Source organism: Rhinocladiella mackenziei (assembly GCF_000835555.1).
Source record: "Rhinocladiella mackenziei CBS 650.93 unplaced genomic scaffold supercont1.4, whole genome shotgun sequence".
Classification (NCBI taxonomy): Eukaryota; Fungi; Ascomycota; class Eurotiomycetes; order Chaetothyriales; family Herpotrichiellaceae; genus Rhinocladiella; species Rhinocladiella mackenziei.
The window spans coordinates 1,893,944-1,915,117 of record NW_013550601.1 but is presented as its reverse complement, the minus strand read 5'-3'; the positions used below and the strand labels follow the sequence as shown (position 1 = coordinate 1,915,117).

Sequence of the window (21,174 nt, the reverse complement as noted above, 5' to 3'; positions counted from 1 at the left end):
CCACATTCACCCCCGAACAACTCAGCATTGATGTCATTGCTGATCGCTAAACGTGATGGATCTCCAGGACACTAGAGTCAATCTTGCTGCTGTAACATCCGGAGTTTGCGATGACCGTGGCCAGCCTTTAAATTCGCGATCCGCCGCAGCTCAGCAGGTAGTCCCTCTTTTCCTGATTGCGTGCCGTCTCCTTCGCCTCGACAAGGTCGACTCATCACCAGGCTCTTCTCGTTATGTTGAGCCTCATCATCGCTTTATTTGCAGTTGGGCTTGGAGCTGGCTTCACGCAAAACTCGGCACCATGCCAGGCTGTAACGCAGCATCTTAGTGATCCTCCGTATGAGAATTACTTCTATTCCGATTGCAATGGTGACACACAAGCAGTGGTGACCAGTCCATTACCCGATTCAAATCTATCCATCATTAGTCCCCGATTGGTCATTGCCTGGCCTGCTGGTAATAGTGGCATATGCACATTTTTCCAGCCTCAAAGTAGTCCCAATGGCTCACTCGCCATCGAATTGGTCAACTCTACCATAGGAACACCTTTGGCGCCGGTTTATAGAACGACACAAAGCTCTGATAATCCTGTCGTGGGAGTCCAAGGGGTTCTCTCGTTCAACAGCTCGGCCACACTGACCATCCCCATTTTAGGAAGCGTCAGAACCATCCGTGATTTCACCGAAGGACCAAGTCTTCTTCGACCTGTCATTCAGGATGCCATCCATCTCAGAAGGACCAATGGGACAGGGGCCACGTTTTCCCGACTTTGGCTTGATAATGTCACCACCACAACCTTTACCATGGTCCCGTATCAGAACTCGGACACCAATATCACCATCACCCAACGGAATAACACTATCAGCTTCGGGGCAGGATTCTACACCTTCACCGCCAGCTTCAACTATCCACAACTGACTCAGCTTTCCCCCCGTCGAGTCTTGAATGCCGCATCACAGGACTTAATTGCACAACAACCCGATCAAACGACATCGCTCTCATTCCTATCCTACACGGAAAAGCTTCTTGCTGGAGCATGGAGATTTCTCACCTACTTCGGGCGTGACAGTATGATCAGTGCCCTCCTTCTTGAACCAGTTTTGAGTCAAGGCAACGGATCCGCGACGGAAGCCGTCATCGGCGCCGTCCTCGAACGTATCAACCGGACCGACGGTTCGGTGTGCCATGAGGAGACGATTGGCGACTATGCCACGTACTTGAATCTGGAGAACAACATCACCAGTACTGCTCCTGGTCTGACCTATCCCATGATAGACACCGATTTTTACCTACCAGTTTTAATGGCGCAGTACTTCAACAGCAGTCCCTCCCGTGTTCAGCCACTCTTGAACCGGAGAACTGGATCTCTCGATCTCCCAAACCGGAACCTCACATACGCCAATTTGACCCTCATTAATGCCGAGAAAATCATGAATATTACGGCGGCATTTGCTCGAAATCAAACAGCTGCGAATTTAATTCATCTCAAATCCGATGAAATTGTCGGTCAGTGGCGTGATTCGACTTATGGGCTCGGTGGAGGTCGGATCCCCTTCGACGTCAATACCGCTCTCGCACCAGCCGCCCTCCGCGCGATTGCGCAATTGGCGCGCACACCGGGCGTCTTTCCCAACAATACCGGCGTCAATACGGCCTCCTGGGATACGCTGGCCGAATCTCGCGCACAAATCTGGGAAGACAACACGCTGCAGTTTTTCGAGACCAATCTCACGGCCTCCACCGCCCGATCCCGGCTCCAGGATTTCGTCGATACTGCAGCATTCTACCATGGACCAACCAACGCCTCCTCCTTGCCGGCCTCGGGTAATGTAACAACCTATTCAATCGCATTGCAAGGTTACAACAACCTCTCCTCCGTAGATGTCCTGCATAGCGACACAGGATTCCGCCTTTTCTTCTTGAACGCCTCGTCGTCCACGCCCGAGGCTGCTGCACAGGAGACACGCTTCATCAACGCGACGGCAAATAGTCTGCTTCGCCCATTCCCTGCAGGCCTCATGACGCCGCAGAGCATGGTAGTCGCGAATCCAGCACTATCAGGCTCCGACGTGCTGATTGCCAACTTCACCAACTCGGCGTACCACGGCACGGTGGTATGGTCATTCCAGCTGGCCATGATGGCCAAGGGTCTCGAGCGCCAACTCGCCCGTTGCAACGCCAGTATAGTGCCCGCATGGTGCAGCACGCCCTCGGTGCAGAACAATGTGCGTCGCGCCTACAACGTGCTGTGGAACAGCATCGAAGCCAATGCCGCACAGCTACAGACCGAAGTCTGGAGCTGGACGTATAGTAACTCTACGGGACGGTATGTGACGACTCCGCTGGGTGCGTTACCGCCTCCTCCTGGTGTGAGTGCCGGCACGGAGAGCAATGTGCGGCAGCTTTGGAGTTTAACATTTTTGGCCGTAAGGAGGGATGAGAGCTTGCGATGAAAGGAGGTCAGATTCAATGCTCTCAATGGCACACACAGTAATTGTATCGAGACATGTTCCTATTATGAGTATACCTCGTCGTCGCCTGTTGTTATCGTCATTTCTTGCCTTCCACGACGGCGTCGTCCACTCTTGAACCCTCCTCCTCCCCGGTAATCACCCTTATCGTCGCTGTGTCACAGTACTACTATTCCACCAATTCTTTAACAGCTCTCGCATCTCGATAGTCTGCTCATTCAATGACCCGCGATCTGATGTGACAAGTCTCTTTGCTGAACTAAACGTTCGTTCTACCCCAACGGATATGATATCCGTTGTTTCGAGACAATAGCGAGCAACTGTTATTGTAACGGTGACTACTGTCTCTCCAAGACTGTCTCTCGACCCTGTTTGTGCTATTGAGAGCATTGTGTGGTGAAAATCCCCCCTCCCAAAGGGAATAATATTGCCACCAATCAAATAGTCGAGCGCGAAACCTGATCTAGTGGTGATCACGATTGCAATCATGTGAATGTGCCGGATCATGATACCCTCCTTCTCATATAGTGATCTACATCGAGCCTAATCATCGACAAAGGTCAGATGAAGACAAGGAGAGTGAGAAAGCTTCTCGACTCCCTCAAAGTTTCTTTCAACTCCCGGAATGTCTTGATGACCGAGATGTTCCGAATGGCTTGTTCTCGGTACATCTATTTTGGCCGTACGGAGTAATCAGTGTCCTAATCGGCGAAACAAGTTTAGTGCGAGAAGTGGAGTCTGCCCAACCCTGAGGCTGGGATCCTCATATACCCCAGGACTGAAGATCCAAATAGGCATGATATTGCATGGCACGGCATCTCTCTCGCCTGTAGGCTGCTTCAAACAATTTTTGACAAGCCCCGGGCATCATTATCTCGTTTCACATAAAGAGATAGTGGTGTCCCCCGATCATCATGGACCTCTCTTTACACCACTTCTTTCTGGAAGTCTTCTCTGATTTCGCAGAAGCCCCAGAGTCAGATCCAAGTCGAGCAGATGTAGAGAATATCACGACTTGGAAGAATCAGGGAACAATGCTGTCGACATCTGAAGGGTTTGAATATACTCCCAGGGGAGGACTGAAGCCCAGGTTGGTGACTGATGCAGTCGTTTCTCCCGCTCAATTGAGTGCGAGTCCAACTGAATTATATGATGTGATTATTGTGGGAGCAGGCTACGCTGGGCTTATTGCCGCAAGAGATCTGACCGCGAGAGGTGAGTTTGCCAAATCCCCAGCGAAGGAATTCTGAAGCATGGAAGACAAAAGTGAATGACCGACAAGAACATTGTAGGACGGAAGGTTCTCCTCATCGAGGCGCGAGATCGCATCGGTGGGCGGACATGGTCATGTCGGGCTGGCAGTGGCGATATATTCGATATGGGAGGCACATATATCCACTGGACTCAACCACATGTTTGGACCGAGATCGTGCGATACGGATTGAAAGAGACGATCAAAGATTGCGTGGAACCATTTGAGAGATCCGTACCTCCTTCGATGATCTTGAATGGCGAAGGAAAGAATCGTCCCGCGGCTGAATTGGTACGTTGATGTTGACCACGTTTTCCGGCAAATTGAGATGCCTCCCTTTGGGGGACAAATTCTAACAAACACATCCCTCCAGGACGCGTGGTTAGGCAAGGCCATGTCCACGTTTTACAACCCAGATGGCATCAGATCCACAGATGCAGTACCATATCCACACAGCCCACTATACAACCAAGCCTGCGCCGCAAAACACGATGGAATGTCCGCCCGAGACCGCTTCGAACAGCTGAGAGGCATCCTGAACGAAGACGAACTGGGCATCAACAAAGCTTACACACTGATCATGAGCGGTCCACCACTCGAATCGGCCAGCTATTTCGACCTCCTTCAACGCTGGGTCCTTGGTGGCGCAACACCAGACCAATACGCCGAGCGCATGACGCGGTTCAAACTGAAAGGCGGACAGACGGAACTCACCCGACGTATCTTCAACGACATTCTCGCCACGGGGAATTGCTCATACACATTCTCCACTCCGATTCAAGCAATCGACCATTCTGGCCTCGAAAAGGTATCTGTCATGACCGTCGACGGACGATGCTTCCGTGCTCGCAAAGCCATCTGCACCATCCCATTGGCTGTTCTGAAGAGTATACGCTTCACACCTAGCCTTCCGCCATTAAAAGCCGAAGCCATCGCGGAAGGCCGAGGGAATTTCACACGCAAGTTCCATGCACTAGCTGAAGGGAGGCAGTGGCGTTCATGGTCCTGTGTTAGGTACAACAGCAGTAACAATAACGGTGGAGAAGCAGTTATGGCGAGTGGCGATTCCCAGTCTGCGTCAGGCGAAGATACCAACCTCGTCGTCTTTTCTGCGGGAGATTCGTTGAAACCTCATTTCTCGCCACGGGAACAGTTGGAGACTCTTCAGTCTCTAGATGCTCATTTGAAGGTGAAAAGATTGGTAAGTTGAAATACCTTATATCTTTGTCTTCCCTTGCTGTTGCAGACCCCAGCCGGGGTGAACCAAACATGAACCTTTTTTCGTTAAATCCTTGCAACTCGTACTAACCATACTCTTAGATATTCACCGACTACAACGATGACCCCTATGCCGGCGGTAGCTGGTGCGTCTTCCAGCCGGGATACATGACGAAATATCTGGGTGCACTGCAATCGAGCGTGGGGAATTTGAAATTTGCCAGCGGAGATATCGCTGATGGTTGGCGAGGATTCATTGATGGCGCGATTGAATCGGCCACTTTGGTCGCGAGAGAAGTGGAGGGGGAATTATTAGGTCTGATTCCTGTTCCTCCGCCTGTACCTACGTCTGGCATTGGGGTTGCGAATGAAGCTCATCTTTGACCTTCTTCAAAGGAAACAAGCTTGAGAATAGCTTTTTCATTTTATTCTCATGAGTCTTATCTATGATACAAGGTCTGCACGAAGAGGCTTATGGGCAAAAGAATCAACTGTCGAATTGCAGGTCCAAACCGGACCGTTGACCGTTAGTCATTAAGTATTCAGTTTAAATGCCCATACGATATCTACTCGTCATTGGGCTCCGCACGGCCAACTCTTTTGAAATCATTGTCATCGCTGTTGCTATCCAAGACGAAGGCACATGCAAGGATACGATCCTGAAAATCAGCTAACTTGACACTCTTGGCTCCAGGCTGCTTGTCAAACTCGCGTATTGCTTCGAAATAAGCCTCATCCTTCAATGTGGGTATATTCTGGAGGGGTGACATGGGGGCTGCTAAATTAGCATCTATCTCGACTCTTTAGATACGCGAAAGTAGACTGATAACACTGGTGCCTAATTGTCTATTGCTGTCTCTGTTGATGTCGCTGCCCCGTCTTACATGTTGCTCTCTCCTTTTCTGCGTCTCCCTCCGGAAGACAGCCACATGCCCGACGTTTACAACGTTTGCTTGTGGATTTCTGCCAAGGATTCAGGCTCACGCTAAGCTACATTCGTTTACGGAATATATATAAGTAAAGCAGCCACCCCCAGCAGATAGTTTTAGTTAGTTCATACATTCTCTTCCCGCCGCTACAACCACATGCTTCCTCAGTCACGTGATTCCTTGGCAAAGGCCTAAATACGCTGCGGCGTCATACGGGCGCAGAAAAGATCCCCTCCGATTAGTGTGTCCGTCCAAGGACATGAATCATCCAATTCACTTCCTGTGTTCGTCGAAAATTTCGCGACTCTCGCTCCTGGATGATAATGCGATTGGGATTGTGCCCATCCGGTGGTCGAAGTGGAAAGAAGATGATGCAACCAATTCGTCCCTTGATTGCTCCGGGTGGGGTCGCGTAGTTTGTTGGATTTCTTTAAATGCCATGGATCTTGCGAGTGGTGACATTGATGGCCAAGGGGGCGGGCTTCATCAGGGGGTAATGGTACCGTCATGTCATGAACGTCGACGTCAAGCAGCTGGAATTCCGTTGAAGGTGGTCTTCGGTCGTCCTTGACAAATGAGATTCTTCCTTCGTACGCAATCCAGGCCCATGAAGGTAAGTTCAACGTGTGCAAAGAATATGAGCCTTGCTTTTCCAAAGGCGGCCCACGTAAGTTCAATGTGTGCTCCCAAGGACCCAGGAATTCCTTCCCTTTGCTAATTTTACTTTCAACGCCGAATTGCTTCCTCTTGGTCAATCCCGCCATTGCTGCGAGCCTATCGGTGTCGGACGACGGCTGGTATCAACTAAAGATTTCTGAAATTCTCAGCAATGGAGCGGACACGAACTGACTCTCGGCTCTCTGATACGTTCCTCCCTGGAATCAAACGCTGTTTGTCCTGACATTGTTCTCGCTGTATTTGACGGACCCAAAGTTCCTCTCCGGTAACGGTTCGATTGGGTGAACAGGGAAGTCTCATGAATACAACTGAGCCATGTGAAATATCTTCGCACCCAATCTTCACCGCGCAGATCATTCTGATCCTCGCAGAAGATGTGGTCTTTGGTGAAGTGAATGGTTCTGGAGGCTAGGAGCCGTTCTTGAAGAACCAAAGCTCTCATGTTGAAGTGTCCTCGATCCACACCCAACGTATAAGACTTTACAATGGTGAGATACATCTCCCGTGAGAGATTGTCTTCCATTTATTTGCCATGGCCTCGGCGGACTTCATCATCCCGCAAATTTTTCTTAAGCCTTTCCATCGCATCGTCGAAAAGGTCGGATTCGCTGACTCCGATAAGGTTTCCCCGGTGATCAGAACACTCTTTGGATTTGTCGTCAGGTTTAGCTTCTGAAGGCGAGGAGTTTTCGACACAACATGTCATGCCCAGAAATAATAGAGCCAAATACTACATGCCCAAATAACAGCTTGCATGCCTCGAGCAACGACCTTGGATGCGTATGATAATACATCAACTATCTCTAACAATGCACCCGTTGCTTCTGGCTCTGCATCTACTGTCTTTGGTAATGCGTCAAGAGGCTCGCACGCAAATCAGCAAATTTGAAAATGGATGAATGGGAAATGGGAAACGTTGAAACCCTCCAACTTGAATGGCCACTGCGCCACACAAGACTCACACCTAGTCGACAATCATCCCACGTCTGCGGTGGCCGATAGGGAGGCTTGGGCAACCTTCCTTAGCGTCGTTAGCGCCATTTCACTCCTAACTCCATTCACCATGGCTCAGTTTTTCGATCACCGTCAACAAGCGACACAATACATCCCCCTAACCTTGCATGCCTAAACTTCAAAGCTGTCAATCGCTGGATACCTTCATCACGATTGCCGATGCACACATTGCAATTTTAGATCGTCTGTGGCACGAGAGCGGTGGCTATCGCAAACCCCCAGTGGTCGGCCCCAACTCCCAGATGGCAAGTGGATCGCCATTGTGTCTCCACCACACGCGGCACAGACTGCAATGTCGGAACAACGAGTCTAGCAGCGAATAACAAGTCAGTGATCTTTTCTCTGATCATGAAAACTGCCCTGAATCAGCCTCAAGCCCGAAGTAAACCCCGTCTCGTGGTCAACAATTTAGGCTTCCAAACAAATAAATCAAATCAAATCGAGCCTCGAATTTGATTTGATTTGGATTCGAAAAGGATCTACTTGGATATTCAGAAAGCCCCACTTTTTTCCCAAGATGATATACATTGCGCTACGTCGACAATGCCCGCTCGAAGTCGGCTTCTCTGAGCCGTTATGGCTATGTACTGAAGATTCGCTTCTTGTATCTTGTCTTCGTCTTCCCAGCTTTCCTACATTCCTCAAGTACGGTGGTTGGGTTAGTGGCTGGACCCTATCGGTGGCTGGATGTCGCACTATGATGCTACCTGCAGAGGAATCCACCACCATGGCCGGTTGGTTTGCCGTTATATACAGTGCTTTTCAGAAAATCCCATGGACTGGATCCGATCAGGCCAAGAAGGCTGTGCTGTACATGCCGCCGAAGGAACGAGATCACTTCCCCCGTCTACGCTCGGCCACATGGTCCACGGATTGGATACGATGGCGGTGGTATATCACGGGATCCGATCCAGGGACTATGTCGATATCGAAGCTCGTCCGTGAACGCTCCATACGAGCCATCTCGAGTCCGATCAGTAGGGCTGGTCTAGGTGGTCCACGGACTAGATCCGATATGATGACCCGTCTGGGTGGTCCGCAGACTGGATCCGATCCATGGACCATCTCGATATCGAGCAGGGTCCCCCGGCCACATGGTCCACGGATTGGATCCGATGACGAGGAGTGCCGACATCTCACGTGACAGTGCCAAGCCACATTCCCACGTGATTGGCCAACATGACGGTCTTGGCGTCGCTACACAACGCCAAGTCACAACTGTGATTCCAAAATTGACAGAGTTTCCCTCCAAAATTGACGCCAAATCGTGGTTGACCTATCAAGGACGAACCGAGTGGGCACACTAGGTTTCTTTCACTGGCTGCGGCGCCTCATCTACGAGTTTTCAAGAGATGGATTGTAGGAGGGGGGTTTTTTTAAAAGTACTTTTTTTTTGCGTGTGTATAGATTCAAACATCCGAGGACATATACCCTCATTGAGGGAATGGGTTTGAATGTGTGTTGGCTTCTTGAGCGGGCTCGAGCGGAGAAGATGAGGCCTGGACAATCCTCCTCGCTCGTTCTTTACATATTTTACTACAGAGGAAGGGTCAAGTCGAAGAAATGAGGCGATCGATACGTCCGTCGGCATCGGGCATCCCCCGTTGCTGCCCATGCTTTGGTAAGCCTCGGTAGAAAAGTCGAGTGAGGGTGAGGCGGACTGAGAATAAAAGAGGCCATACTTGGGGGGGAAATTGCGCCACGTGACTCAACGTGATAGCCCCTGATTTGCGAGGGGCGGTCGACAGAGCAGTGACTCTATACTGAGAATATTGTGGTTAGAGAGCGTGAAGAGGATCATCACATTACAAATCTCAAGCCGCTTGCCCAGCCCTGCTCTAAACAGATCCCATAAAAGATGTGTCTTACAGATACAAAGGTTTCCTTACCATCAAGTCGTAGACGTCGTCACACATGTGGTCTCATCCCAACCAAGTAGCCCAATTCTGTGTCAAACTAACTCCGTCCACAGTAAATCATCCAAAATCTTGATCGATCTCTTCATCTAGCTTTGTATTAACAAATGCCCTCTTCACAAATACCTTCCACAGGTGGTTCTTCGACGTCTTGGTCTTCTTCTTTCCACCTTTTTTCATGGGTTCGGGATCTGACTCGTCTCCCAACTCCCGTCCAACATCCATACTGGACAATTGATCCCTCCCTATCCTTTCGGCAAGGTCCAGCCATGATCGCATCGTCAAGTCTCTCATTTGATAGTTCTGGTCGTTGTCGGTAGTATACTCCACATCATATTTGAAATATTTGTCTGGGTCCTTGGCGATCTTGTCTTTATAAATTTCATCGTGGATTTCGGTCAAATTGGCGTAGTATTGCGTCCAAGAAATAAGAGACAGTGGCTGGGGTGAATATCCCGGTCCAGGTAGTGAAGCTTTGGATGGTGGCTTGGGCACTGGAAAGGTAGGTTTCTTTGGATTCTCCTTCTCCTTCTTCTTCTTTTTCTTGTGTTTCTTTTTCTTTTTCAGATCGTGGACATCTTCTGACTCTTCTTCATCAATACTGAGACAATCATCTATAGAGGTGTCCTCAAGATCATCATGGTCGATGATGGTGGAGGCGTCTTCCTCCGCTGGGGTCCCTATTGCTCCAGTAGCTGGGTGATCAAGCTCCATCCCGGTAATGTTATACTGCACAACTCTCAGAGTGGGAAAGAAGTTTGGAACAACACTGGGAGACACCAAGCTGAGACTGAATCTTTCTCCCCAGGGTCCACCAATAGCGGCCAAAAACTTTTCCAATTCCTCCCTCTCATCAGGTTGTTTCTTCTTCTTCTTCTTCTTCTGAATATTGATATCTTCCCCGAAGAGTTCTTCTGGTTCCGTAACCGAATAAGAGTATCCTGATGGGGGTTTGGGTAGATCGGACCATCCTTCTCTCAGTTCGTTTAGGTATTTCGCCTTGGCGGTAATTGTGAGCATTTCGTCACGTGAGAAGAGTTTGAATTGATCTGATAGAGCATGATCGTCATCAACCCGTTTGATCTTGTATTTATCCTTCAACTCCTTTATATCTTGGAAGATAAAGTGGTCCAAATTCATGTGGCCATAAATCGATGTTACAATGACATCTCGATATTGATGCAGCCACAAGGTGTATTTTTGATAACAACTTTCGTCCCAGCTCTGTTTGCTTTCTGTCCTGGCGGGCGGAACGTGGCCGATGATGATGGCTTTCATGCCTCGGTCGCGCAGGAACTGCAATTGAATTCGCAGCCATTCCATGTGCTCATAACCTGGTTCAGACTTGAGATCACAGCCATCAACAGCAGAGTTGGAGTCAAAGAAATATAAGGTGTTGAGGCTGAAGACTGCCAGCTTGTTTGGTATCACCTCTGTGAAAAACCACCCCCCTCTTGCAAAAGAATGGCGTTGTGCTTGGGGAACAAATTGGGCCCAGATGTCACTGTACGCTTTCGTCCACTTATTTGGGCCGGGTTGGAAAATATTGTGCGGGATGATATCGTTGTTTCCAAAGGTGGGAACAATTGGAACGATGAAGTCATTGGTCGGGTCAGGGTCATCGATGTTGTCTGACTTGCCGAACACTTCGACAAATTTGTCCACCATGAAGCGGTTCAGCTTAATCACTTGTTTGTCGGTTCGAGGAAATCGTTCATCGTTGTCGTGTCGGGCAGAATCACCCGTCCATACCACGAAATCCACCTCATCTTTCAGGTGCTCCTCAATCCATTTGAAGGTTGCGTTCACCAAGGAGAAGGGTGTATCGCAACTCGTGACCTCCGCACCATAATGTCCAGCATGACCCTTGCCCGCATGACACGACTCGTCGGGATCGGAATGGACTTTGTAGAAGGGATCGGGGTGGATGTCTAGAAACAAGGGGTCAGTAGAAGTTGAGAAGTGTTCACCGAGACTGCGGTTTACCTGTGATGTGCAGAAACTTGCCCTGCAATTTTCTAGGAGCAGATTGTGTTTTGGACGATGATGGCGGCTTTGTGATGACCTGTTGGAGTTCTCCAGCATTCGAATAGGGTTCCGAAGGTGCTGCTGCTGCAAAGGCCGCGAACAGCAGCAGGCCGCCGGTAAAGCGAACCATGGTTAGGGGAAATGTGGTAGAGACGTCGACATCGGCCAGGACAAATGCAAGAGAAGGTTTGAGCTCGGTGGGATGGAGAAATTAACCAAGTGAACAGACAGAGGGTATTTGTGTAGGCAGCCGGCCAAAAATGGGATGAAGTGCTGGTTTGCGCTGTTTGGTGTTCGCTGAGCCTAAAGGGTGTCAGAAGGAATACGTCATGTCCCCCTTTTTTTCCCGCGCATCCATTCAAATCCCGGGCACCGTTCCTCTTTTTTCCCTTCTGCACACTGCCGGCATCGGCTGCTCCAGCCGCAACCCCCTCCGCGATTTTCAGGTACAGCCGAAGGGCCTGCGTTCGAATCAGAGCCCCCGATTCCGAGCCCCTGGTCCTGGTTTTGGCTGTGGCGGCTGACAAAAAGAGATGGGATGCGCCAGAAGTTAAAAAGGTCGGGATGTGAAAACTTCACCGATATATATGAGTGATCGATCCGGCTCACTTCTGAGCACTCGTGTGACAGCACCACCATCCCACTCCCGCACGTCGAATTTGCCCCAATGGCCTCAGCACCAGAGCGACGAGTTCTCTTTTAAAGTTGGAGGCTGATTTTGGTCATCGCTGTCACAAGGCCAATAAGCTCGGTTATGCCAGACACGTGCGCCTTCAGATGACCGCGCAGCCGACCCTCCTGTCGAGGCATGAATGACGGGTAACCCACATTGACTTTCCGGGCTAATGAGGCTTCATAATCAGCCCCGAGAAGGACAGTCAGCGACAATGTCGACCAGATCAATCTCGGGGACCAACCATATGGCTTGCCCTGCTGTAGATTTCGGGCACGCGACAGACGGCAAGAATCCATCCCACACTACTTCCATCTTGGTGGGAACCGTTTTACGCAGGATATTTCCATTTAATTCTTCTAATCAAATCAAATAGTATCCTCAACTCCGCCCCCCGAAGAATTCGTAACTGCGTCGTGGTAAAGACCCTTGCGGCATATTGTAGTTCCCGGGTATGCGATATTCTTCTGGAGGCGTCAGCATCTGCTGTGGTTGCATCCCAGTTTGGATGTGGGGATCTTGATGGAGCGGAGGACTAGGCAATTGGGTCAACGCTGTGACATCATACGAGTATTGGCCGGGACTCGTATAAATGCTATTGCCTGTGTTGACATATCCCGTGTTGCTGCCGGACGAGGGAGCGACCGTGCTTGTGTACGGTACCGGACTCAACTCTCTCTGTCTGCTTTTGAGTCGCGAAAAGAGAACAGCCGACTCTTGCTCGAATTTCTCCCTCATTTCCGGCATGGACCATCGATGTCGAGCAAAGTCCAGGATCTCAATGATCTTGCGCACACAGATGGTAGCCCGTTGCCCATTGTCCAGGGGTACATTGTTGGCAAGTGGTGACCCTTCCCGAATGGCATGAGACGTTTTCACGAGGCGGTCGAAATCCGACCACATCACCTCCACAAATTTCTGACCCACGTATTTGGCCCGACAGATATCCGCATAGGTCAGATAGGCATGCCAACTGACATCCTGGGTAATGGGCTGCAACAGATCGGCATATTGGGCTGAATATTCGAAAACCAGCTCCTTGTTGAGGTCTGTCATGCAGCTGGCAGGCACCCTCTGGTTCGGCGACACGACGAGGATTTGACAGTAGAGTCTTTCCAGATTGAACAGCATCAGATGTCGCTGTGGGAGTGTGGAGGGAATGGTAGAATACCAGGCATGAATATCGTTTGACACTGAGCTTGCATAGGTGGCGGCCGTTGCTAAAGGCCATTGAGAACGGGATGACCACCGGGTGGTTTGATAGAATGCTGACTGGACACGACGGATATCGAACAAGTAAAGAGATGATCTGACTGAGCGCTGGAATATTTGGGATATAGATGTGTCGGAGGCTGAATCTGGTAAAGGCACTTCGGAGGAGGAGTCGTCGGTGAACGAAAATGCTCGGTCGAGAGACATACTAACAAGACGATCGAGGGCGTAGGTGCAGTGAAATATTCGTCGCCGCAAATCCAATTCACTTTTGCTGATTTGGGCCTCCGGTACTGGCTCACAGTGAAGTCCGAGGTCGACCATGAGCCTGGAAGCCATGCCAACTAGATACCAGCTGTCGTAATGAGCGGGATCTACCAACGCATATTGAACCAGCAAGAGAAGAGCTTGCAATCCCGCGATCGACCCTGGATGCAGCACGTATCCGGCCAGTCCCCTAGCCGCTGCCATGTGCTGAAGGGCCGTCTTGTCGTTCTCGTCTCCCTTCCGTTGCGCGCTCGATGCATAAGCGATGGCCAGAGTCAGGCGGACATTCCACACATCCAATGGGGCGACTGCCGATGAGATTGATGATGGCTCATTGTAAATTCGAGCCAGGCTAGCCATCAGATCTGTTTCGGAAAAGAAGGGCAAGAGCACAAAAATGTTCTCGAGGTAGTGGTTGATCATAGGGGTAATGGCGTAACGGGGTGGAAGTCCTCGAGATTCCAGAGGAGGTAGTTCTTCTCTGGCTGCCGCCGAAAGGAGCAATTTAGCAAAGGACATTGTTCCGGTAAAACCGTGAAAATCGCGAGAAGTGGCGTTGACCGTCAAAAACCCAAAGTCGCTGACCAACTCGTCCACATCCACGGCCTCTCTTCGAAGGGAACGACTGATTTTCCGTGACTGATGGGGCGGTTTTGCCGGATGACCACCCGATAGAGCCCTGTGAGCGGCGGCCTCGGTTCGAGCATCTTCAATCTTCTTCTGCAGCCTCTGAGCAGCGGCCTCCAGGGCCGCAACATAACTCCTCTCTTTGCCTCGAGCGAACTCATCGTTGGCGCTAGTGCAACTGCTGGATTTTCCTGACCGTTCGCAAGCAGAACAAGTGGGCAATTTGCCATCACATTTGATTTTTGCTGAACGACATCTTGCGCATGCGGCTACAGGTCTGGACACTCGTAATGAAGGTGTCAAAAGGGCCTCGATGGATTCCTGGACCATGACTGAATAAAATGGAATTGGAACCGTCGTGGGTGACGATCAATGCATTCCCAAAGTGAGGTATATACCAAGGATGTTGAATCTATTTTCGTGCTGATATCGGGATCTGAGACTGATATTTTCTGGGCTGACTTGAGGACGTCGTTGATGATGTTTTCCTGGTTCAAATCATCAAAGAGGATCACGACCAAGAGGGGTTTTTGACGTTATCTCAACTTACTTCTTTAGTGGTGACTAGTAGGGTTTGCTCACGGCTGCGGCAGAGAAGCCGGTAAAACTTGAAGCTGGTTAGCCAAGTCTCGGTCGCTGTCTACACCAATAGCAATGCTATCTGCTGGATGAGGAAGCCTGGGGGGGCCTAAATCATAGGCAGACCCTATTCCCACCCAGGCACTGCCCTAGGCTCTGTTTTTAACTGGACGTTAGAGATGATGGCACCTAATGCCCAGTACCCCTGCCTACCCCCGTCTTGCACCTTCTGCTACCCAAAATATTTCAGCTTCAGCCTCAAAGTGTTGGTTTGAGCTGCACAAGGGGATTTAGCTACTCGACTGCCAAGCACCAATACTGCCAAGTGGTACGATTAGCTCCTCGAACCAATATTCTCCCGGATTTGAGGTCTCAAAGCGTATGGCCCCATCTCTACACAACTCACAACGTTGAGCTAGCCGCCCGTTGAAGATTGTCTTTTGTACGTACAACGAAATGGAGCACAGCCTTCCACCGTGCTCGGACGTTTCCGGCTACTGGTCCCACTGACATCTGACAGGACCACCCAGGCATCCTGGCGCCTTAGGAGGCTGCAAGTCTCTGTCCAACCGTCGACCATTGCGGCCAGCTGCCGCACAACCCAATGAAGACGTGTTTCAGCCAGCCCAATGCACCACGTCCATCATGATCTCCCTTCCTCGGCTTCACTACGGTGGGGACGAATAATGAAGAAATGACACTAGATCTTCTTTGCATACGCTGGACACGTTAAAAACCCCTTATTCGCCTCCCTTCGTCCTTGATGGCAGACGGTGAAAATGCTGCTATGGCAGACTCGCCTGGGCCGGGAAGATCCCGTGACAAGGTTCACCACACGGTGACCGCCTGTGTTCGCTGCAGACAGGTGAGAAATTCTCCCTTTGCTGTCTTCGAAATTTATCAACGCTGACCGGAAACAGAGGAAAACCCGATGCGACCCAGCCTTACCCCGGTGTGAACCATGCGAGAGGAGCAATGCGCATTGCGAATACTATGATTCCATCAAGAGCAGGACTGTTCCAAGAACATACATCACCTCCCTCCAGGAAACTGTTCGCAAATTAAATGAAGAACTGAAGGCTTTGGAGAGAGAGGAGGAATATGAGCCAGACCACGAGGCTATGGCGCGGGGTGCCGGCCTTGTCCGATTCAGCGAAAAAGATGAATGTCGATTCCTGGGGCCCTCGAGTGGCATTGCCATCACTCGCTTCGTCATGGAATTCGCAAAACAACATTCACCTCGGAGGACGATAAAAGACGTCGTACCGCAACATGCTGCGCAAGAGATCAAAGACAAATTTGAAGCCGAGGAGGGGAAGCCCACCTCCAAGGTCTATCCTCTGATCAGTTCCGTTGCGGCTCCCGATCTACCCAATCGAGATTTGATGGATCGCCTGGTAGAAATATACATGGTGAAGGCCCAGTATATGCTACCACTTCTTCATGAGCCGTCGTTTCGTCGGGAACTCCAGGCTGTCTACGATGGTGCCACCGACCCCACTCTCAATTTCCAAGTCCGCCTCGTCGTTGCCATTAGCATGCAAAAACTGGACAAACAGTATGCCGGTCTTGCTGACAGTTATTATCTGGCTGCTTTGCCATTCCTGACTGGTGCTGTGCAAAAGATGGACTTGTCTACCCTCCAATGTTTTGCCCTCGTCGCTCAGTATTCACTGCTCACTCCAACCAGAACAGCAGCATACTGGGTTGTTGGGATCGCCGCAAAGCTCTGTCAAGAGTTAGGACTGTGTGAAGAGGAAACCATCCACCGACCGCCTTCCGGCGCGCGTCCAAATGCCCTCGAAGTGGATATGCGCCGGCGACTATTCTGGATCATCACATCAATGGAGTACGGTCTTTCTCACAGCCTTGGAAGACCGAGTGCATTCGGTGTGACCGTTGATAATATCAACGTCAATTTTTTCGAACTTTGTGATGACCGATTCATCACTGCCGATGGATTACTTCCAGGACACCACCCCGTCATGAAGAAATGCATCTCGATCCATTTCTTCAAGATGAGACTGCTCCAGGCAGAGATTAGACGGACGCTGTACCTCCGGAAGCGTGAGGCTCCTACCCATGATCAGGATCCTTGGTTCCATAGCATGATAAAGAAGATTGACGATTGGGTCCGGGACTGTCCGAAGAATGATGAGGGATCTGGATTAAGTGAGAAATGGTAAGCATGATTTACCCCCAGTCCCATATGATCCCCCCCCACCAAAAAAAAGACCAAACCAGAAGATGGCGACAAGCGCTAAGATGCTTTTCTCGTTTCTAGGTTCACTGGACGCAAAAATACCATGATAGTCTTCATGTATCGACCCTCTCCTCAGATCCCTAACCCGTCAATCTATGCCGCTCAACAATGTTACGACGCAGCCGTCTTCAATATCAAGCTGCAAAAATTGCAGGTCGAAGCCCACTTGATCGATATTACCTGGATCTTCACACAAGCCATATTCATGGCTCTCAACACGGTACTATGGTGTCTGTCATATCCTACAATCCGTCAGCAACACCCACGGGAAGAGGTTCAAGTTCACATCCAGGACGCACTGAGGGCGATAGAGTTGTGCGCAGATCGCTGGCCTGGAGTCAGATCCGCATACCAGCTATACGAAAATCTCGTTTTGGGTTGTTTGAAGGCATACGAAGCAGATAAAGCGGCCGAATCACCAGCCTCGGATTATGTGTCATCCACGACCCAAGACATCAGTTCTTCAGCCTCGCAATTCGCCAATAGTCCCGCCAGCACCGCTGGAACCTCAATTCACGGCCCGCAATCCCCACAATCCATCCACAGCGTACACACGGCCAATCACAATTTCAAGAATGCCGCGACTAGCTACATCGATCACACAAAGCAACAAGGGTATCAGCCCGATATGGTCCCAACGACTACCCAACCACAGGCTCTTAATAACCAGTACCTGGCCCCTTCCGTGCCTCAGGTAGATGTCCAGTCACTGCACTATAGCCTGCCGGGATTTGACCCGCACAATGCAACTGGTTACATTCCCACGACGTCACAAGACTCGAGTAACTGGACCTCTGCGCCAATGATGCCAGGTATCATCCCCGGCATAACTGGATCTCCCAATATGAATTACGACGATCTCCCCTATTTAGCCTCATTCGGCCAAGAATACTCGCGCTACATGCAACATTCCTATCCATCGACGTACCAGATGCAGTCACTAAGCCAGCAGCAGCAGATGGAACTCATGGCATCTCTGGAACGAAGCCAATTACCGGACGTGTCAAACCTAGTCAGTGACGCTACGACTTTCTACACTGCTCAACTCCCCTGAATGTCTTCCCCCCAACAAGATTTCAACGCACATGGATAGAACAGTCTTCTTGGCGGACGTGTATGTATAGAACTTGAAGCCAGTCTATGGGCGAGAATGACTAAAATGGGCAAAGACAAGCCTGCACTCGCTTTTTGGGGCTCAGCTGCGAGAAATTCCACAGATTTTCACTGGCTAAATTTTTCTTTGCTGCATCCAGGCACCAAAGTCCAGATAATTGGTTCAGAAACCCAAAAAAGAAAGGAAAACTCCCCGTGTCCCCAGTCAAGGCCGATTTTCTCGCCCGATAATACCGTTTAATGGCAAGGTCCAAGCCAACAGGGAAAAAGCTAGGCTGGCGATTAGGTTTTTGTCAAACAAAATTCCTGCAGGCCCGAGCCACAGGGATCTTTCAACTCTTCCAGTGAGAGGCTCAATCTCCCTTTCTGGATTATTCTCCAGCGAGCGAACCAATTCCGAATTTGCTAGCTAAGCCAGGGAATATCGTCATACAGGACCACCGACAGGCTATGTCATCCACAATTCGTAAGAGTGGGATAAGAGACAGGAGCGAGGGAGCTGCGCCAGGATTGTGCTGGTGGTGGGATCCAGCTGGCACAGCCACTGATGGGATGGTCTGGTTCACCGGTTTTGTGGTTCAGCCACGTCGTTTTCTGTTCGCCTTGCAGACTTGAGTTCCGCGGCACTGGGATGCCGGTCGAGGACAAATCAAAATGAGAGTATGGACCATCTCATGCTCTTCAGATGTTGTATCTGTCCATGTTTGTGGAATGGTTTCTTCCAATATACCCAACTCAACGTTGTGACGTCAACACGCAAACACAAATGGACCACCAGGCCTTCTTCATCTGTGGCGCATAAATATCCGCCGATTGGGCAGGCGCTTATGCTGCGGAGCTATCTAGTTTGGCGAGAGGAATTTAAGTCAATGGAAACCCAAGGATTCGTTCGCCTTCCTTCGTGGTTTGAGGCTGTGCACTCCTTTCGCACCAATGGCCTGTTAAGGGAGCCTTTCGTACCAAACCCGAAGGGGGGTCCTGGAATCGAGCGATGTTAAGAAAAGATTGCAGGCTCTGCGTCGAATGCTAAAGTTTTGGCAGCTTTGGTTAGCTGCATAACTCGTGTGCCCAACCAGTCATTTTGGCTGCGACTCTGACGTCCTTCTGATTGATGATGTGTGCGTTGTGAGACACGTGAGAGATAGGGCCTTGCATACCCCAGGCTGGACTTCCATATCATCCGCCTGTTTCTCTCTGATATAGATGTTCCTCGTCAATCAAAAACAATCTTCGTCCAGTTTCTTGTCTGCCGGTCAGGTGTAAACCCTGAGCAGCAACTTTTTGCGTTTGCTTCTGCTTCTTGCGATTCCTTTCCACCGTCACTCGTTCACTACCGTTTCAAGCATAATTTTCTCTTTCTTGAACTCGATAATTGTGCCACGCCGCCGGTCGGTTCTGTTGCTCCCTGTTCTGAACCTCGTTTGGCAGCGTCTGTGACTAGTCCATGTATCCTCTCCCATCGCCAATGGCAAGCACGGACGGGTCTGAATTTTCTCTGGTCATGGATTCAGCTGATGATCCACACACGCCTCAGCCTCAGGGGATCAACATGTCCCCTCTATATAATCACGCCCCGGTTTCATATGTCATCCAGGTCGACCAGACCCCAACCTTGTCCCTACCGTCACGATCACAACACCACTCAGGACGTGTCCTCATTCATGGAGCGCATCATCAAACCGAACCTCGGGATCCGCAAACCAACGTGGTTTTCTCTCTGATCTCACCGATTCTCCAATATCCCGAAATTGCCCGACATCGCGATGCCGTTTGTCAATACCTTCAAGTGCCACCGGACCTATGGAGAGCACTCTATACGCCTCGATTCTCGTCGGCAGTTCAGCAGCAATTGAGGCAATACCTGTCGCAGCTCTATGGCTTACTCCCGGATGGTCTGTGGGAGCGTGTTGTGACGCTGAGAAACGAATTTCATTTCGAGGATTTGCAGAACTACTTGGTCAAGGTAATTTCATCGGTTCAAATTTCGCAAAATCGTGCGCGCTCCGCATCTGGTGCTCCCGGCCATGATCGACAATCCCAGGGAGGCTCTGCCGGCAGGCCGGCACTTCATCCCTCTTGCGCACCTACCAGGAGCCCGAGCGGTGAAGGTCGATTCGCAAGTCCTCAGCCAGACCAGGGCATGCAGACGCGATCTACCACACCGGTGTCGGCGGTTTACCTTCGAAGTGGCACGAACCCACGAAGCCCTTATCACGCGGTGAAGGGTCGGGCGCCAGCAGGATACAAGTACTTCTGTCCGGACGCAAGTTGCACACACCCCGCGTTTTCAAACGCAGGCAATTATAAAAACCACATGGATCGAATGCATGCCCTGTATCCACCGCACAATCCAGCGGATTCGTTGCGACGGGTTTCGTCACGCCACCAAGATATCGGGGATGAAGGGACCTCTTCTGTTGCCACGAATGCAAGCGACTCACCTCTGTTCCATCGAAACTCGGGCCAGGAATTCCGATCCATTGGCGATATTGTGTCCAGTGTTGGCCAGGAAGGCTTGGATGCGGACGGCAGCCATGCCAGGACAAACACAGGATGGGAAGGTCTTGAACATGGAGACACTCCTTTAGAGTCCGCACTCGGTGACCGGAGCGCCGAGCCTCTTCCGGCCAGAGTCAATCCAACGGACCGAGATCCAGACAGCGTCGGCGAACGGAACGATCTCTGTCCTCTAGGCCTCTTTGAATGTTCGTCGACCTCTGACGGGACTATGTCATTCGGTATGTTCCAAGCATCTTTGAAGGTTCCTGCTGTGAGAACCAAGCAAGTCATGAACCGGGAAAAGAGCGGTAATGATTGAGAAGCGAATGCGAGGGGGATAGGCAGGAATGGGTTCGGAAGCGAGAGTAAGGACCCCCCAAGGAAGCGGCAATAATACAGGCGTCGGTCGTGGTAAAGCATGTGGAAGGCTCATAT

The 21,174-nt window shown here is 50.5% G+C and overlaps 7 protein-coding genes across 7 annotated transcripts; 5 read left to right on the top strand and 2 right to left on the bottom strand.

Moving 5' to 3' along the window:
• Positions 1–233: 233 nt before the first annotated feature.
• Positions 234–2,453, top strand: Z518_05839 (uncharacterized protein; the record flags this gene model as incomplete). Its single annotated transcript, XM_013416649.1, has 1 exon — positions 234–2,453. The coding sequence occupies one exon, from the start codon at positions 234–236 to the stop codon at positions 2,451–2,453; it is 2,220 nt and encodes a 739-aa protein (XP_013272103.1).
• Positions 2,454–3,385: 932 nt separating this feature from the next.
• On the top strand, positions 3,386–5,325 carry Z518_05838 (uncharacterized protein; the record flags this gene model as incomplete). The annotated part of the gene is made up of 4 exons (XM_013416648.1): positions 3,386–3,686; positions 3,764–4,014; positions 4,097–4,924; positions 5,044–5,325. The coding sequence occupies 4 exons, from the start codon at positions 3,386–3,388 to the stop codon at positions 5,323–5,325; spliced, it is 1,662 nt and encodes a 553-aa protein (XP_013272102.1).
• A 2,964-nt stretch (positions 5,326–8,289) lies between these two features.
• On the top strand, positions 8,290–8,706 carry Z518_05837 (uncharacterized protein; the record flags this gene model as incomplete). Its single annotated transcript, XM_013416647.1, has 1 exon — positions 8,290–8,706. One exon carries the CDS (start codon positions 8,290–8,292, stop codon positions 8,704–8,706), a length of 417 nt encoding a protein of 138 aa, XP_013272101.1.
• An 832-nt stretch (positions 8,707–9,538) lies between these two features.
• Positions 9,539–11,636, bottom strand: Z518_05836 (uncharacterized protein; the record flags this gene model as incomplete). Its single annotated transcript, XM_013416646.1, has 2 exons — positions 9,539–11,409; positions 11,465–11,636. 2 exons carry the CDS (start codon positions 11,634–11,636, stop codon positions 9,539–9,541), a joined length of 2,043 nt encoding a protein of 680 aa, XP_013272100.1.
• A 924-nt stretch (positions 11,637–12,560) lies between these two features.
• Z518_05835 (uncharacterized protein) lies at positions 12,561–14,615 on the bottom strand (the record flags this gene model as incomplete). The annotated part of the gene is made up of 1 exon (XM_013416645.1): positions 12,561–14,615. The coding sequence occupies one exon, from the start codon at positions 14,613–14,615 to the stop codon at positions 12,561–12,563; it is 2,055 nt and encodes a 684-aa protein (XP_013272099.1).
• A 1,036-nt stretch (positions 14,616–15,651) lies between these two features.
• Positions 15,652–18,181, top strand: Z518_05834 (uncharacterized protein; the record flags this gene model as incomplete). Its single annotated transcript, XM_013416644.1, has 3 exons — positions 15,652–15,729; positions 15,785–17,046; positions 17,149–18,181. 3 exons carry the CDS (start codon positions 15,652–15,654, stop codon positions 18,179–18,181), a joined length of 2,373 nt encoding a protein of 790 aa, XP_013272098.1.
• A 1,524-nt stretch (positions 18,182–19,705) lies between these two features.
• On the top strand, positions 19,706–21,058 carry Z518_05833 (uncharacterized protein; the record flags this gene model as incomplete). The annotated part of the gene is made up of 1 exon (XM_013416643.1): positions 19,706–21,058. The coding sequence occupies one exon, from the start codon at positions 19,706–19,708 to the stop codon at positions 21,056–21,058; it is 1,353 nt and encodes a 450-aa protein (XP_013272097.1).
• Positions 21,059–21,174: the final 116 nt, after the last annotated feature.